Source organism: Gobius niger, assembly GCF_951799975.1.
Source record: "Gobius niger genome assembly, chromosome: 1".
NCBI classification, from domain to species: domain Eukaryota; kingdom Metazoa; phylum Chordata; class Actinopteri; order Gobiiformes; family Gobiidae; genus Gobius; species Gobius niger.
In genome coordinates, this window is record NC_136852.1 from 29998506 (window position 1) to 30016788 (window position 18283).

General features: G+C 41.3%; 1 protein-coding gene across 10 annotated transcripts in view; it reads left to right on the forward strand.

Moving 5' to 3' along the window:
- LOC306964848 (unconventional myosin-XVIIIa-like) overlaps positions 1-18283 on the forward strand; it is a gene marked incomplete at its 5' end in the record, with an annotated part of 153435 nt that overhangs the window by 84211 nt on the left and 50941 nt on the right. For all 10 annotated transcript variants that reach the window (XM_079559008.1, XM_079559011.1, XM_079559014.1 and 7 more), the window contains 5 exons: positions 5954-6097; positions 6188-6277; positions 8060-8179; positions 11196-11307; positions 17344-17471. In XM_079559008.1, the coding sequence (XP_079415134.1) occupies positions 5954-6097; positions 6188-6277; positions 8060-8179; positions 11196-11307; positions 17344-17471 (594 nt within the window). The remainder of the gene's footprint in view (positions 1-5953; positions 6098-6187; positions 6278-8059; positions 8180-11195; positions 11308-17343; positions 17472-18283) is intronic.

Genomic DNA, 18283 nt, shown 5'->3' on the forward strand with positions numbered 1-18283 from the left:
TCTTGATGGGAAAGACTAGGACCATTTTAAATGAGTTCACAAACATTAACATTCGAGGCAACACTGGGATATGACCTGCGAAACTCGTAAAAGGGTCACATGCATGTCAGGATATGTTTGGAGAGGCAGCTTTTACACATAAGAGCCCGTATCGGTGGTTAAATACTACTGAGGTGTTGTTCAGTTCAGTCTTCTCCCACATGTGAACATGCTAGCTAAGGTGCGCAGTAGATCGTGGATGTACAGTGAAAATATCAGCGTTGCATCCCGTGCTGGGATTCACGTGCCTCTGTCCTACACAGAGATGAAAGTGAACCGTGTGCTGCTTGTAAAGAGGAAAGAGACGTTTGCAGCTCAGTTGGGACCTTTAGGAGGCTTATGTTTGGGAATGTTTTGGATAAAGATGAGAACACGTCTCACAAGCGCTAAAACATCATTAAAGTGATAGTCTGGAAGTCTAAAAGTATTAGCAATTTAATACAATGTGCAAAATCGATCACCTGATGTCAAGTAAGTAATAATATGTTTATTTTATTTTTTTGAAAAGTCGTATGTCAGCAACTAATCAGAGTCTAGTGTCATCCTGCGTTGACCAATGAGACAAGCTTTTCCTGTGAACCAGCAGGTCCAATCAGGAGGGAGGAGGAGGAGCTTCATCTTTTGCTTTTGAAATTTCTGTTCCTCTCCCCCTCATTTTGCAAACTAAGAAGGGCTTTCTGGTTGAAGGGGGAGAGGGGGGGGGGTTGATTGTTTACTTTAACATTTCACTCTTTCCCACCTCTCTTTGCAAGCTTACTGACTATCACTTTAAAGGGATATTTCAGGATTTTTGACATAGGGCCTCATTTCCTAGTTATCCAGAGTGTTGCTGGTACCTGGAGATATTTTTTTTGTAATTCATGCAGTTCTTTTGTTTGAAGAGTTTCGTGGCGCTAGGCTAGTGCAAGGCTAGTGCATTTCTATAGTATCAGCTAGCCTGCATTAAAAACAGTCTGACGCACTCCACAGAGCACCTGAGGCAAATCACTTATAATGCCAGACTAACCATATAAATAGAATACTTTTTGGAATGTAACTGACCTTGCATCACATGGACTATTTTCTAGCAGATCACTCCGCCGCCGCGTAGCTTATACAAACACGAAGCAGATGCTGCTCAAAAATAAGGTATTTTAAATGCAAAATGGTTAAAATTATTCTATCGACACAGACATTTATATGGTTAGTCTGGTGTTATAAGTGATTTGGCTCAGGTGCTCTGTGGAGGGGGTCAGACTGTTTTTATTGCAGGCTAGCTGATATTGTAGAAATGCGCTAGCCTTGCATTAGCCTAGCGCCACGAAAATCTTCAAATATAAGAACTACATAAATTACAAAAAAAATATCTCCATGTACCAGCAACACTGGATAACTAGGAAATGAGGCCCTATGTCAAAAATCCTGAAATATCCCTTTAAGGGCAGATAGCAAGAAATTATTTAGGCTACAAGAAATATTTCAGTAAAAGATTATTGTAGATATAAATGTGGGCTTTTTTAAAATTATGTTTAAAATGAGAAAGGCCCTGGAAAGGAGACTTCTGTTTTCATAAATGTTGCAGTTTTAGCCTTGAAGCTAAATGCTAACGCAAAAAAAATTGCACCACAATCTGAGTGATATTTTTTGCCTGAAACATCACTTTGATGTTTATTGAAAGATTATTAAATTAAAAAAAATGCATAAATGTAGAAAGGAAGTTGGCCAATGCACAGATGTTTACATAATAAAACATTACGATTCTGGTTTAGGTTATTTATCTATTGACTCTGAAAATATGAAGCATTTTCATATAGCCATTTTGAACAGTAACCACCGCCCAATCCATGCAAGTAAATATTTTAGGCAGAAAAAAAATCCATGTAGTCAATTGTCAGAACAACATAATCCAAAGGTTCATGTTTGGTTGCACAAGGTTTACTTTGTTTGACACAGTCTGCAGTCTCATTTTCTCAGCCGAACCAAGTCCACAAGGTGAAAAATACATTAGCAACTTCCATTTGTTCACTACAAGAAAAAACAACAACAACAAATCCAATTCCAGGCTACACGAATACTCCGAGCCGAGTGTTTACTTGCAGAGATGAGGCTGAGAGCGAGTCCTTGAGAAACGCCCTTCGAAAACCATTTCATTTGAGTTCAGAGCGAGAGGCGCCAGACGGTTGTTAATAGAGAGTATAGGCAAGAATATATACTCCACTGATATGCATGAGGGCTTTATTAACCTGGAACTGCAAAGTCGACAGATTGGCCATAATCGTGGCTTATAAACGTGCTTTTGAACACATCAGCATTAACGTCTCACCTGCTATCTCTTTAACTGAAGTCGAGTGCAAAATGTAGGAAACGCCGACCTTGGTTACCGTATAGGTATGTCAAGCTTTTGAAACACTCTTGAGTAACACCTCTTCATTGGTATGTTTCTGTGTCATAGCTTCATACACGTTCATAATTTCTCTATCGAAAACAGGTGGACATAAGTGAGCCCTAATCACTGATCTGGTGGCACTGAGGAGGCTGAAGCAGTTCAAATTCCACTTTAAATTTGAAGTTGCCAGCTGTTAGTACAGAGGCATCATTCATTTTCTCCAGAGGATTTCCTGAACTTGCTTTGACATAGCTCTACATACATAATCAGCCGGCTGGCGGTTCACACGAGCCGCCCGCATCACCCCAGCACAAAATCATTGAAAAACTCTCTTGATTTCTGCGGGGTCTCTCTGGGAAAACTCCATCCCGTCTTCTTTCTCACGTGCTGCCGACCGGCGAGGAAGACGTTCAAAGCACAAGCAAGTCTCAGTGGAGGAAGAGCATGCGCGGCTTTGAACGCTCCTGTTTGTATTAGGTTTAAAGTGGTTGTTATCAGACTGTTGTGCTGATGTCCCTCTGCCTGTTAAAGGCAGCAGTCAGTATTCCTGTATCAACCATGTTGTGGTGAAACTCCTCAGGTACCGGCGAGTACTTTGACCAATCCACTCCTATGCTGTATTTGTCTTATGAAGTACTGATCTTTCCAGACTCAGATTACAGTAGAAGTAACAATAGCGCCGTAATGATCATCGGTTGAAATAGTTTCTGAAGAAGACAAACTTTTAGCAGAGAATTTGGTGCTGATCTTGATTTAATTACAGGCACAGCAACAACGCTCTGACCGTAAAATGATATAGTTAAGAAACAGATTCTTTGTGTTTTCTAAATTTGCAGGTTGATTCATAACAAGTTAAAAGTCATTCTTGTCAGCAAATGAAACACTCGTCTGTTCATGGCTATGCTGCCACCACTTGGCAGATTTGTTGTGTTTGTGAAGTCACAAATCCAGCCAACAGACTTTGTTTTTAGCTGTTTATACAGGCCTCACTGTTTTTATTCCAATCGTTTTGAAAAATGGATCAGGTTTTGGAACATCATTATTAAACAAATAACTGATCCTTTTTGACCTCCCTGTGAAGAAAGTTATGCTCTAAAGATACTTATGCCATCCCACCTCTCCCGAGGTTTGTTTTAGTATCAAATGCAGGAAACACAAAGAGGCTGGATGCAGGAGCTGTGCTGGTGGCTCTTTGCACCAGCACAGCTTTTTGAAGACATCCTCCCGTCGACTACAGCAAACTCGTTTGACATGCAGTTGGAGAGGAGAGGGGCACAGGGGACCCGAGCACTATCGGAGCTTAATTAAACACTAGCCTGAAGACACAGAGAGGAAACAGGTGCACCGAGCTGCTACTGCCTGCGGTGTGAAGGACAGGTAGAGGGCGTCCGTATTAATGCGTCAGTGATATGAGTGACTTTGGACTCAGTAAGTGATATGAAAACTGTCATCTGGGAACAACCTGATCTACCAATGAAACGTCTTTCAAAATAACCCTGTAAAGATGACTGCTTGAGAACCTTTGTCCACAATGGAAAGTTCTTGTAAGACTGAGAGCTCACACAAACATGACAGGGATTTGTTTTTTGCTGTTGGATTGGGCATTTCTGATTGGATGGTTACCAAAGATGTGGATGGATTTGGTAAAGACGGTAGTTTCATGATCAAGTTCAAAACATAAGATGAGATGGAGAAGATGAGATGAATTGACTTGTTACAGCAGCTCTTTAGAGAGGAGCTAGAGAGGCCCTAAACATATCACGAACCTACCCACAGTCATGTTAATTGAGACACGTGCCAGTTCTATGGAGAAATCCGACCCGAATGGAATCAGTGAATGGGAACTCATCGAGATTTCCAAACACATTTTTCGTCACACCCAAACAAGCGGAAATGAAAGACTGAATGAACTCCAAAACCTAATCCCAACTCTGCAGTATTACCAATAGTCACATCCTCCCCCAGGTGCTTCAGTCTGACTCTCCTGCTCCGGCTGATTAACCGTACAGCTCTTCCGTTTGGTGCCAAAAAAAAAAGAGAAATTCATAAGTGTGTGAACGAGCTCTTTGTGCTGTAACAGGTTGTGCTCGTGTGCACCGCTGAGAGCACTTAGTCCCAATTGTCTTGGGTAAACGGCCCTCCAGATCCCCGCCGTTCTCCATGATGGCGCTTAATGCCTCTCCACGAAGCTCCCTCTGAACATTGATGCGTTAATTTGCGCACGGGAACGGCCTGTGCCGAGGCCGTCCGTCAAACACAAAACCCCGCTTCGGAGCGAGCGGAGCGGCGAATGTTGGTACAGCGCTCGCCGACTCTGTAACTCAGTCTGGATTTGATCTCAACCCAGATCAGCATGTCTTCAACGATGCTTTCTTTTATCTGAAAATGAAGGTGTCGCTGTGCTATCATGGGACAATTTTTGGAGTAAAAAATTCACTGATTGCTTCTATCTTTGAAACAGTCCTCTTTCCATCAGTTATGTTTTGTATGTTTAGCATATGACACGGAGGAAATAGTATATTTATTTTAGCTTCTTTTTCGTGAAACAGCGGCGTTAAAGAGTCCATGAAGACAAGTTTGCACCACTGGTTCCCAAAAGTGGGGTCTGGGGTTCCACCAAAGGCACTGCAAGGGAGGCTCTTAAGCTTTCAAAAAAGTTTGAATGGAAATGTGTATGTATTTATTAGATAAATCATTAAATCAGTATTTTAACTATTCCCACAGTCTAGAGCGCCGTACCCCTCAATAGTAATCATTATTCACCCTATTCAGTTTGTATAGTTTACATACAGGGAACAACTGCAATATTCGGTGCACTGCTGCGACCATTTGTTATTTCCATGTAAAATAACATGACAATAATGTTTGAATAGAGTGAATTGTTTTTATTAGGGGCCGAGACAAATAGTTAAAGTGTCTGTAGTCTGTAGGATTGCAAAAAGGGAGGGAGGGAGGGAGGGAGGGAGGGAGGGAGGGAGGGAGGGAGGGAGGGAGGGATAGCAGAAGGTGGGAGAGAGAGAGAAATTTCATAAGTTAAGATCAAGTCCCCTCCCTCCTCTCCTGATTGGACCTGAAAGCCATTCCCAATTTGCACAATTTCTTTGTTTCCAAGAAAGTGAATGATCAAGCTCCTCCCCCCCCCTTCCTCCTGATTGGACCTGACACGCTGGGTCACAGGAAAGCTCGTCTCATTGGTCAAAGGGATGGCACCAGGGATTCTGATCAGTGTCTGAGATCAGCAAAGGATAAAATGCATTTATCGAATATTACTTGTGTTGCGTCAAACTGCAGGATCAGGCGGTCAATTATGTGTAATCATTTAGATTGGTAAAACATATAAACTTACAGACTTTCACTTTAATTATTGGTTGATTGTTTTTTTCCTATTCAAGGAACTACAAATGAGTAGATTTCACTCCAGGACCGTTTAAAACAAAGTAGTTATAATTCATGCTTGCAAAGTCCACACTGATTATTGCGATTGACCGTAGAGTTATTCCTAAGAATGAATGTGGTTAAGTTTTGTTTCCCCTGCGCTTGTGCTCATAGATCCAGGACTTGGCGATCCGCTGCATTCAGAAGAACATCAAGAAGAACAAAGGCGTCAAAGGCTGGCCGTGGTGGAAACTGTTCACCACCGTGCGGCCGCTCATCGAGGTGCAGCTGACGGAGGAGCAGATCCGCGGCAAAGACGTGAGGGCCCTACCGCGTTGCAGTGCATTGCATCTGCTGGATCGATAAGGAGCTAAATACGGAATGTTTCGCTGGTTTTATTTCCGGCAGGAGGAGATCCAGCAGCTGAAGCAGAAGGTGGAGAAGGTGGAGAAGGAACGAAACGAGCTCCGACTCAACACGGATCGCCTCGAGAGCAGGGTAAGGAGCTCTGTGCACTCACAGTGGCGAGTCACAGCAGTTTAACAGTAGCCTGGCTAGTCAGACCTATTTCCTTTCTGCACAAAAGGAAGTGGGTCTTAACCACCGCAACACGAGAAGAGGTTTTAGTCCAACCAATGTTCTTCCCTCTACTTCTATATTTAGACTGTTCTTCCAAAGGCTCCATGTCCAGACTACTTCTCTGTGTCAAAGAGACAGATCGTAGTCTGGAAAAGCCAGGCTACCTTAAAGGGATATTTCAGGATTTTTGACATAGGGCTTCATTTCCTAGTTATCCAGAGTGTTGCTGATTTCTGGAGATTTTTTTTTCTTGTAATTCAAGCAGTTCTTATATTTGAAGAGTTTCGTGGCGCTAGGCTAGTGCAAGGCTAGTGCATTTCTATGGTATCAGCTAGCCTGCATTAAAAACAGTCTGACCCGCTCCACAGAGCACCTGAGGCAAATCACTGATAACACCAGACTAACCATATAAATATCTGTTGATAGAAACATTTTTGGAATATAACTGACCTTGCATCACATGAATGATCGTATTTTGAGGGACTATTTTCTAGCAGATCACTCCGCCGCTGCGTAGCTTATACAACCACGAAGCTGATGCTGCTCAAATATAAGTTCTTTTAAATGCAAAATGGTTAAAATTACTCTGTGGACACAGACATTTATATGGTTAGTCTGGCGTTATAAGTGATTTGCCTCAGGTGCTCTGTGTAGCGGGTCAGACTGTTTTTAATGCAGGCTAGCTGATACCATAGAAATGTGCTAGCCTTGCATTAGCCTAGCGCCACGAAACTCTTCAAATATAAGAACTGCTTGAATTACATGAAAATTATCTCCAGAAATACACTAACTAGGAAATGAGGCCCTATGTCAAAAATCCTGAAATATCCCTTTAACATGTTTAAATGTCAAAGTATAAAAGAGACCAAATCCACCCTTTTACGGCGTTTATTTTGTGTTTTGTCGACTTATGCTGCAGATTCAGCGATAAGACTCTGTTATCCAAATATGGCCGCCAAAGTCCACTGAGATTTACACTTGCAGTTCGCATGAAGGATGACTCTCTTGCAATCATTTTTTGGAGGGATTTTTTTTTTAAATCTATAACACTACATTTAAACCTGGCTCTATCCATTATTCAGATTTTGTCAATAGTTTTTCTCATAAACTGCCTTATTTTGTGTGTGACAGAAAACGGGCCACCAGTTTATTTATGTCGGCAATCCACGCCAAAAGTTTCAAATTGTTATCTCTAAATGTGAACTTTTTTTTCCCCTATTTAGTGTCTCGCCTTAAACCAGGACTCAATCTAAATCCGGCTCTAATCTCCCTCCGCCGCCTCTCGTGTGTGTCTGCGTTTGTTTGTTTTCTCTGCTAATTGTCTGAAGTGAAGCAGTGTTTTTCTTTATGAGCCTTATCTGCGCTCACCTGCTGCGAGCGGAGAGGGTTCCAGGTGTGAGCCACCTGCTGCCGGCGCTTTTATCTGAAAAATTAATTTAGAACGTGGAGAAATAATGAAAACAACCACCAGGCTTTAAAATGCTCCTCTGGTAATGATCGGCAGCATTAACGCTCCGACAGCAGACTGACTGCAAACACTGCTGCACTGCGGCGTGTTTAAGGTTAAGGCCTGTTTATGTCAATCTGTCAATAATAATAATGCATTTTATTTGTTTACCCCCCAGTTGCTGACCCCTAGTTAAAAGTAAACATTACGCTCATTTGCAATGCATGGATTTGATGTGTTTTTGTTGTGCCCAGATCACTGAGCTGTCATCGGAGTTGGCCGATGAGCGAAACACCGGAGAGTCGGCGTCCCAACTTTTAGAAACTGAGACGGGAGAGAGGCTCAGGCTGGAGAAGGACATGAAAGACCTGCAGGTAAGAATTCATCCTGAACCATGGCGGACAGCAGATGGCGAACCAACAACAAGGTTTTAGTTCAAAGAAACATACAACAATAATAGGAGGCCTTTCCTAACAATTATGATGTCCATTTTATCCTTAGTTGCAAATGTTTGCGTATTGTCCAGTACGTGGCAACGGATTTGTGCCAGATGTCGATCAGGACGTTAAGGTGGAGGCTTGTTGTTCCGTTTCATGAGACTACTCCAAAAATTGTTGTAAATGAAGACCGTTTTTGATAGTTATTACAACATTTTTTTTTTTTTATTTAAAGGGGGGTGTTAAAAAGTAAATTAAAAGCATACCTGAAGTTTTTCTCCCGGTCACTTGCACATTTTTGCCTAATCTTTGAATCTTCCCAATTGGCTATACTTAGCATTGGGGTAGCAGCTCCCACAAAGCTCCTCCTGAGGGCCCACGTTAGAGGTTAGATTTTAGGCCCGAACCCGGACCGAATTCAGGCCGGGTTCGGGCCGAGATATCATGCATGAGAGTCGGGTTCGGGTCGGGTCGGGTTTTAATTTTTTTCTTTTTTAATTTATTTTTTATCTTGAATAAGATACACGCATCACCTTTTTAGTTTCATTAATACGAAATCTGATCATAACCTTCTTTAAAATGGACGAATAGTTTACTACTCTTGTGGAAAGACATAAACTTCAGTAACAACTGTTATTAAGCAGCTCGAGCAGAGCATGCAGTGCACACGTGAACGTGGCCCCGCCCCCGCCATCTCACAAATATGATTGCGATCTTCAGTCAGGTCTGACTCTGCAGCACTCCACGCACGGGCTGTCCGGTCTGGTCTTCTGCAGACCTTTTGGGCAGAGCTGCATGTGTGCGCGAGCCCAGCCCTCCCCTTTCCAATTCTTGCTAAGCTTACTCCTTTCATCACTGAGTAAAAACTACTACATACTGTCACGCTGGCAGGTTATTTGTTGTCATTTTTTCTCCTTTCTCTTCATCAGGGTTTCCGCAGGGCATTCAAACTGGCATAAAATGTACATTTATTGGATGATGGTGACATTGCTCAACAAATTACACTGAATAAGTAAATCTAAATGCCCCAAATTATGATCTAAAACCACATATTTTTGCTACAAAGTTTCCAGTTTTGTCTAATTCTCTTTCCTCTGTTTGCTGGAATGTTTTCAAATGTTAAGGAATGACATACTTTATACGCAGATCTTTTTCTGCATTTGTGGCATTAAAAATATACAGTGGTATTTGGGCATTAAGAAGCATTAAATTTGACTTGCTTCTGCCTGTATAAACCCTGTGGGCCTTACATTGTGGTTTAATGTTTATCAATGCAATTCAGCCGTCTTTCATATCTAACTATAGATATCAAGGAAAAATGTCCAGATCATTGTCTCTAAAAATGTGCATCTTTATCCCAAAATACACTGTCTGGTCCGTGAGAAAGTTTCCGATTTTTTGGTGTTAGTTTTAATTTGTTGGCGGGAACAGCTGCGTCTAGGTTTTGGAGAGATTCTTCCAAACAAAGCCATGTGTCACTTATGCGCTGTTTAATTCAGTTTTCTGCCAGGAATACAATTATACCAGAGGATTCAGCTGTCAGCGCCTCTCAAAAGTCTGTCTCAACGTTCGTCTCATTTGGCCTCGGCGCGACAAAACAGATGTCCAGATATTTACCAAGGATTCTCCCGACGTGCTGTATGTAAAGTGCAGGCTTCTTCTGTTTAAACACTGGGCTAATACTGGGCGAATACTGGGAATACGTTAGATTGGATTTGTAGAAAGATAAATAAAATACTTTCTCCTTCACTATATTTCTGTGAAAGTGCCAAAGAAAAAAGTAGTTTATTTTTAAAGCGTTAAAATACACACTCCAGAACCGTAGGTGGCGCTGTGCAGATGTACTGCCAATGCCACTGACTCACCACAAGGAAGAGGTTTTGTCCCCGTCATGTTGCCAACCCGGACACAATTTTATTTTATTATTATTTTTTTAAACCATGTTCTTTTTCTTAACACTTATTTTGAACAATTTTTACCCATTACCTTCTACTTTGAAGTATTTTCTACAGCAGGTAATGATTTGACAGAGCAATTTTGACTTTAACATGAGTAGTATTTTACCAGCAGAATGTGAACTTTTCCTCAAGTAATGAAATCAAGTACTTTGACCACCACTGGCACTTTTATGCGATTTTTGCTTCTTTTTTGCAACTCAAAGCTACAATGCGTAACATTTCACACTAACCCTAAATCAATCCATTGAGTGAAATACAAGCATTTATATGGCAGGTGCTTTTATCCTTGAAAAAGTCCAAAAAAACAGAAAATGTGTTTGCTCAGCTCTCCTAAGAACTGATGGTAACTTTACTAGGAGCGGGACGTCTCCAGCTCGTCTCCAGCTCGTCTCCATGGAGATGTTGACTAAAGGCAGCCAGATATGAGATTAAAATAGTTTAGGTCCTCATCTAAATCCATTATTTGATCACCCACTGCAAAAATAGCATTTTCTATGTTGACCTGGTCATTAGGAGCATGTTTTGTATCGGCAACAGTATGATCCAAAATGTTACACAGTGCGCCTTTAAGGGGACAGACCACCGTTTTTCCATACTGTGATATGTTCTTGCCTGAACTTAGACGAGTTGATACGTACTTGTCTGGTCTTTGTGCCCATGGAAGAGCGTGGCAGCTTCCAACTTCACCCCCTTTTGGAGCTTTAGGAATATGTTGGGAGAGGCCAAATGCTAACAACATCTTTGGTCGTTTTGCGTGACAAAGCACATTTTTATTACAACCACTTTTGATTTTGCCATTTGATGCACAGATATCTCCTAACTGTACTCATTTATTTCTAAAGCCAGTTTGAAATGGTAAACTTTTCACCGCCAATCCTTACTCCCGCCCACTCTCATCCCAAAGACGTTTTAAATGTGTGACGTCATCCCCTGCCCTCGGCCAATCGCTTTAGCGCCGCCATGGTTACACTTCCTGTTTGCTGCTGCGGTTTCAGGCCAAGTTCGACCAAACGAAGAAGCAGATGGAGTCGATGGAGATGGAGGTGATGGAGGCGCGTCTCATCAGGGCGTCGGAGCTGAACGGAGAGCTGGACGACGACGATTCGGGTAAGAGAGAGAACCATCGGGCGAGTCTGTTTACAGTCACAGCCATGAGGTAAAAGCACAACAATGGGAGAGTTTGACGAGAGAGACGGCACAATGGATTCTGAAGTGCACAAAGTTAAGATCCTATTACACATTATTCGCTTGGTCAACTTGGTTAGTATTTAAATGTATAAAAACAACAATATAAGTTTTTAAAGCCCCTGTACCCGATTTATTTAGTTTACATACAATAAAAATGTCTCTATGTCGGCACTGTTTCTGAGTTATCCAGTGTGTAGCCTGCCAGAGGTCAGAATGAATGCATTTATAAAACATTAACAAAGCTTTCTTCATTAGTTGTCAACTTCTTAACTCCCACCTGAACGGATCCCATTTTCTCCAGTTTGGCTTTACCCTAATCAAAAAGATTCTTGGGGAAAAAAATCACCAAAACAGCCACAAAAAATGAGAAGAAAACAAGGATGTAAACGCAACAAAAAAGTGACACAAATTCAACAAAAATGTGACAAAAACTCAACAAAAAAATGACAAAAATTCAACAAAAATGTGACAAAAACTCAACAAAAAAATGACAAAAATTCAACAAAAATGTGATAAAAACTCAACAAAAAAATTACAAAAACTCAACAAAAATGTGACAAAAATAAAACATAAAAACGGTGACACAACACAGGAACAACGCGAGGAAAAAGATCAGTTTTGTGGGTCTTAGCTTTCAAATGAGGTGTTACACAGACCTAAATAATGGCCAGAGAGGACAGAATGCATTTGGTTCAGGTGGGTGGTAAGAGGTTAATCATTTCGAAGCATGTAAAGTGACTTTGTTTTGGTCATATCATAAATGACCCTGTTGGAGAAACCTTTTTCCAACCATTTCCCCCATCGCCTACCTCCTCCACACTGTTTAGACCACTCGATGCTCTGGTTGCATTCAATGAGCTACGGAAATCTCATTAATCTGGTGTGAAACTCGCATCCATAACGTAAATATTCTGAGATTGAGATTGAGATTGCAAAACGGGATCGCTTAGAGTAGCTTTAACCTCTTAACTTCCACCTGAACGGATCCCATTTTCTCCAGTTCTCCAGGCTTTACCCTAATCAAAAAGCTTCTTAGGAAAAAAGCACCAAAACAGCCACAAAAAATGAGAAGAAAACAAGGATGTAAATGCAACAAAAATGTGACAAAAATTCAACAAAAATGTGTCAAAAATTCAACAAAAATGTGTCAAAAATTCAACTAAAAAGTGACAAAAATTAAACTAAAAAGTGACAAAAATTCAACAAAAATGGGACAAAAACTCAACCAAAATGTGACAAAAATTAAACAAAAAAATGTCAAAAATTCAACAGAAATGTGACAAAAAATCAACCAAAAAGTGACAAAAATTTGACAAAAAATTGACAAAAACTCAACAAAAAGTGACAAAAATTAAACAAAAAAAAATACAAAAGCTCAACAAAAATGTGACCAAAAAGAAAAAAAAAAAACATTAAAAAGGTGACACAACACAGCAACAACGCGAGGAAAAAGATCAGTTTTGTGGGTCTTAGCTTTCAAATGAGGTGTTTCACAGACCTACTATATATTGGCCAAAGAGGACAGAATGCATTTGGTTCAGGCGGGTGGTAAGAGGTTAAGCCGACACAACATGGTGGTGGAATGGGACCTTTCTCTGCATGTTCTCCCCTTGTCTGTGTAGGTTTCCTCCAGGCGCTCCGGACCACTAAAAAAAAAAAGAGGTTGTTAATCTCAGTGGGGCAATCCTGGGTTAAATACAGGTCAAAATGAATGAATCTCTCATTATAGGAGGCAGGGTGGTGCTGCAGTTTTTCTTCTGTGCCCTTCTGTGTGGGGTTAGCATATTCTCCTGAACTTCCTCCCAACACAAGAAAAATAAAAAAGAGTCGTGTTCAGTAGGTTTCCGTCTGGTACCAGGACTCTTCTGAAAAAGAAATTCTGATTCTCAGTGGGACTTTCCTGGTGGAAAAGAGGAATGGAGATAGAAAAAGTGAGTGCTGCTGCGGGTCCCAGCGGTGCCAGTTGACTTACAGGTGTTCTTCCAGGAAACACAAAAAAAAAGTCTTTTCACAATGTTACAAACAAAAATAGTTCTTGCCAATGATTTACAAACCCTGCAAAATCGCGTTTAGTCATTGTAAAGGGATGCCAGTATTTGAAAAGTGAAAAATCCCCAAAACAAACTTTAAATAAATAATTTGGTTACAGAATAGAATCAATGAGCGATTAAAGGTTTATTTTTTTTTAAATAATATTGTACTTTTCAAAGATAAATGTATGGTTTTATGTTTTGTAATTCAGTCATCTCTCAAACGCTCCCGAGCCTGTTTAAGACGAACACCGCGAGTCACGAATTGTGTCAGGGAAAGTTGCAATTAGTGTCAGAAATCCACAATGGCGCTCTTTGTTTCCGAGTGCACACACGTTGAGTACTTTTCGATCCAGCATTGATTCGAAAGTCTCTGCTCATTAAAACTTCAGTCTCCAGTGTGTGTGTGTTTTTTTTTTCTTCTTGCCTGGAGCCTCCCACTCGCTCCAGTCTGACTGAGGAGCTGTGGGCGCGTGATTTTCAGACTGACAGTTTTGGAAAAAAGGGGGAGCACAGCAGAAGGAGCACATTCTTATTTTATTTTATTTAACCAAAAATCAATCTTAAAAAAACAATCAAGGAAGTCAAGTGAAGTGTGCCCCGAGAAACTGACGTGGAGGAAGACATAATGATTAGATTTTTTCAGCTTTGCTCTGTTTTGAAGGCGTGTAATTATGACAGGTTTTCATCTTTTTCTAATTACTACTTTCGTTTGATGGGCTAATGCTAGTGTTAGGTATTAATTACAGCTTTACACCAGCGAAGTGGCAGTTCTATGAAGAAAAGGTCAGTGTTAAAACAGCACCAGGTCTGAAAGACATTTACGTCGGAATAAATCATGTCTGAACTGGGTGCAAAACATTCATTAATCATGATTTCCCAGACATTTTCTTTGTCCAGGCTGGAGTGGACAGTGTTGTCTTTCCAAAACGAAGCAGATTTGTCCAGTTACGGCACTTGTTTGACAGAAGGGTTACGCACTTTTCTGATTTTTTTTAACATACTGAGACATGTTCTTACCTGAGCTTGGACGAGTTGATGTGCACCTGTCTGGTCTTTGTGCGTGCGCTCAGTCACGCAAATGTTGCTAGCTCCCAACATAGACATAGCTCCAAACTGGGGTGAAGTTAGAAGCGTTTCCCCTATTTAAATACAGGTACGTGAAAAGTTACACGATCCATGTCTAGCTACACAAAATGAAACATGTCGATTTTCTAAGCGGATAAAAAGGGGGACTATATTGTGAGGCGTAATAACACCTGGAGTACTTCAACGATATTACTGTGCAGACTTCGATGTACTCCAGGTGTTATTACGTTTGATTTTGTGTAGCTGGACTTGGATCGTGTAACTTTTCAACTGTAGCTGTATTTAAATAGGGAAAACGTGGAACAACTTGGTTTGGAGCAGTTTGGAGCTATGTCTGTGCTGGGAGAGGCTAAATGCTAACAACATTTGCGTGACTGAGCGCACGCACACAGACCAGACAGGTACACATCAACTCATCTAAGCTCATGTAAGAACATGTCTCAGTATGGAAAAACGGTGGCCTGTTCCTTTAAGAGTTTGATAAAACAGATTTGAAATCATCAAAAAGCACTTGAACAACATTGATAATCTTACAGGACGTTGTGATTTTACATTTGACTTGCTTCAGCCCGTATAAACCCTGTGTCCACTGTGTGACAGTTAAAAGTCATTTATGTTTTGGCTTCGCTGCTGCTGTGAAGGCTCCATTAATCTGCGCTGACTTGACTTTTTACAAACTTTGCCACTTGTCACGACTATCTATCCCAGCGGTGTCAAACTCATTTTGGGTCGCGGGCCGAAATTCAGCTCCCACGGCATGTCGCGGGCCCCATATAATAGAGATTTTTTATTTAATACTGTATATATAAATTAAAAAAAAAAACACATTTACCACGTGGCTATATTATGTGTTGGTCATATCCTGAGCTCTTTGGTCAGTTCCCTCTGCTGGACACGTGTGGAACTCTTTCCTTTTTTTTTTAAATTTAATCCCCCCTAGTGGCTAGAATGAGCATTCTGGTTAATCTTTAAAAAATCATAACTCCGCACAAGAATGGGCTAGAGCAGGGGTGTCAAACATACGGCCCGCGGGCCTGATCCGGCCCGCGAGATGATTTAATCCGGCCCCTGCCCCATAGAGCATAAATTCCAGAGTATGTAAAAAAAAAAGTAAGTCTCTAACCCATTCCTGTGCGGAGTTATGAATTTTTAAAGAATAACCAGAATGCTCATTCTAGCCACTGGGGGGCATTAAATAAAAAAAAGGATAGAGTTCCACACGTGTCCAGCAGAGGGCACTGACATAATAAGAGCTCAGGATATGAACCACACATTATATAGCCATGTGGTAAATGGACAGTCTGCCCCAGGGCGGCTGTGGCTTCAATAACAGTTTACCACCACCAAGTGAATGAATAATGACTACTGCACTTTCAGGAACTTGTGACACAGGCTTGTAAAGTGCAATACAAGTATAAGCCGTTGTCATTAATGAAGCTTCAGTCAAGTTGGGGCTTTGATCAAATCACAGATTATTATTATTCATTTATTGGAAACATTTTCTCTATTGTATGTGGCCCGCGACCCGCCGTGGGAGCTGAATTTCGGCCCGCGACCCAAAATGAGTTTGACACCCCTGGGCTAGAGACTTACTTTTTTCCCTACATACTCTGGAATTCATGCTCTACAGGGCAGGGGCCGGGTTAAATCCTCTCGCAGGGCGTGTCATGCCCGCGGGCCGTATGTTTGACACCCCTGATCTATCCGAACGCTCCCTGGTCCTCTTGTTTAGGTGTTCAAAGTTATTGATGAACTGGTTCAGTAGAGTCGAGGCTTGCTTTTTATTTGTTTTTGACATTTAAATATGTTCGACAAAATCACAAAAAACTAGATCATCTCCACCATATCTTGGCTTGTTGTAAATGCAGACAAATCAAGGGCTGTCGAAGGCGAAGGGCGAGGGCTAAGGAGGACACATATGTAAGATGCAGTTAGCACATTCATTACGGTTAGCATTCTCTTATTTATGCGCACATTTGGGCCTTACATATGTGCACAAACCCTCATCCCCAACCTTCTCATCATGAAGAGAGAAAACCTTCAATATTTTTGTGCAAATGAAACCATTTCCTTGCTATTCCAAGTCTGCAAACCAATATGATACAAAACTGCCTTCACAATTTTAAAGGCAGCGTTTTTGGGAAAGTTTCTCATTGTGTTGTTTTTTTTTTAGACGTAAAAACCCCAGCAAGTTTAAAAGCCACTTGAAAAGACTTCCGCCTCCAAAAGAAAGTGAAATTCTTGCGGTGCGGTCCCCTACTGTACGAATTACAATGGCTGCAATTGGAACAGCGGATAAAGGAAGCCCATTATTCGCTACATGAGGTGCTATTCGATCAATGCTCTCAACAAAAGACGGGAGAATTTCGAACGCGGAGTCTGGGAGGCAGCGGAGACTGGGTGACGACATCCAGCCGCTTCAGAGAATGGTGGATTGATTCTTTTGTGAGGGCCAGTGTGGGAGTGAAGAACAGAGGAGAGCTTTGATTTCGGACAAATTATACGGCGTACTGTGTTGCATTAGACCTTGAAGTGTAGTCTTGAAGAAATGTCAGGTTTTTGCGCACTGTTAAGGAAAGCTGCTCGATCCATTTGCTTCGTAACAGATCAAAGCTGAGTCTTTTTTCTTTTAGACCCTCTCCTCTGCAGCCTCTTCTCCCTCTCTAGCTTCACATCCTCTTTCACTATCTTCATAAATCTCCTCTCCTCGAAACCAAGGAACTATGTGAATTTCATATATATCAATTTAAACCCTGCCTCATCACCAAGTTGGGCTTTTTGTTTCCGTCCTCCCTGTTTGAATGCGGCTGATGCTGTTGGTGTGCTGTCGCGACAGGAGGCGAGTGGCGTCTGAAGTACGAGCGCGCCATCAGAGAAATCGAGTTCACAAAGAAGAGGCTTCAGCAGGAGCTGGAGGACAAGATGGAGGTGGAGCAGCAGGGCAAACGGCAGCTGGAGAGAAGGGTGGGTCTGCGCTGCATGAGTCCACACATAAGCATTTGGTGTTTTACTCATCCAACACGGCACTGTGCTCACATTACCGGTCATTGGTGGACATGTTTAAGCATAATATCTACTCCTCACACAGTGGTACGGCCAAGGTCCAGTTTAAAGTCTAGAGGAGACCGAGCCGTATTATCTTGAGGGCCAGAGGTTATGCCGCAGGGCCGGACGTCGTCTACCTCTGGCCTAAACTAAGGAGCTCTCTCCCTCTGACCATCAGAGCTGTGACCTCTGTACAGAGTTTGAAATCTCTGCTAAAAGCATTTCTTTTCATTGGCTTTTAATTCAAGCTGAGCAAGACATTTTGTACTAGGTCTAAAAATTATGTTTTTTTATGTGGAAAAAAAGTTTATATTTCTGCGTATTTGACCTGGGTCACTACTCAGTGGATGTATGTGTGGTTTATTTATTTATTTATTTATTTATTTATTTATTTTTAGTTTATTCTTTTAAAGGCAGTTTGCATTGAAACGATGGCTGCACCAACACTATGCTCATTTCCATCTGTCGTCCTTAACAAGGCACATTTAAGATACACAATTCAAATTGCACAAGATTAAAGTTACATAACAAAAATTTACAAATACAAGTGCAATATACAAATATAAAGTGCAAATTACAAATAAGTGTGCAATATTGTCAAGTTACAGTATTTATCAGCATGATTTAAAGAGCAGAAATATATTAAATGCTAAAGTCCATAAAACACATAATACAGTGTGGTAGTGTGAGCAGGACTGGTGGTCTAGAAGCCAGTCTTTGACTGCCCGTGA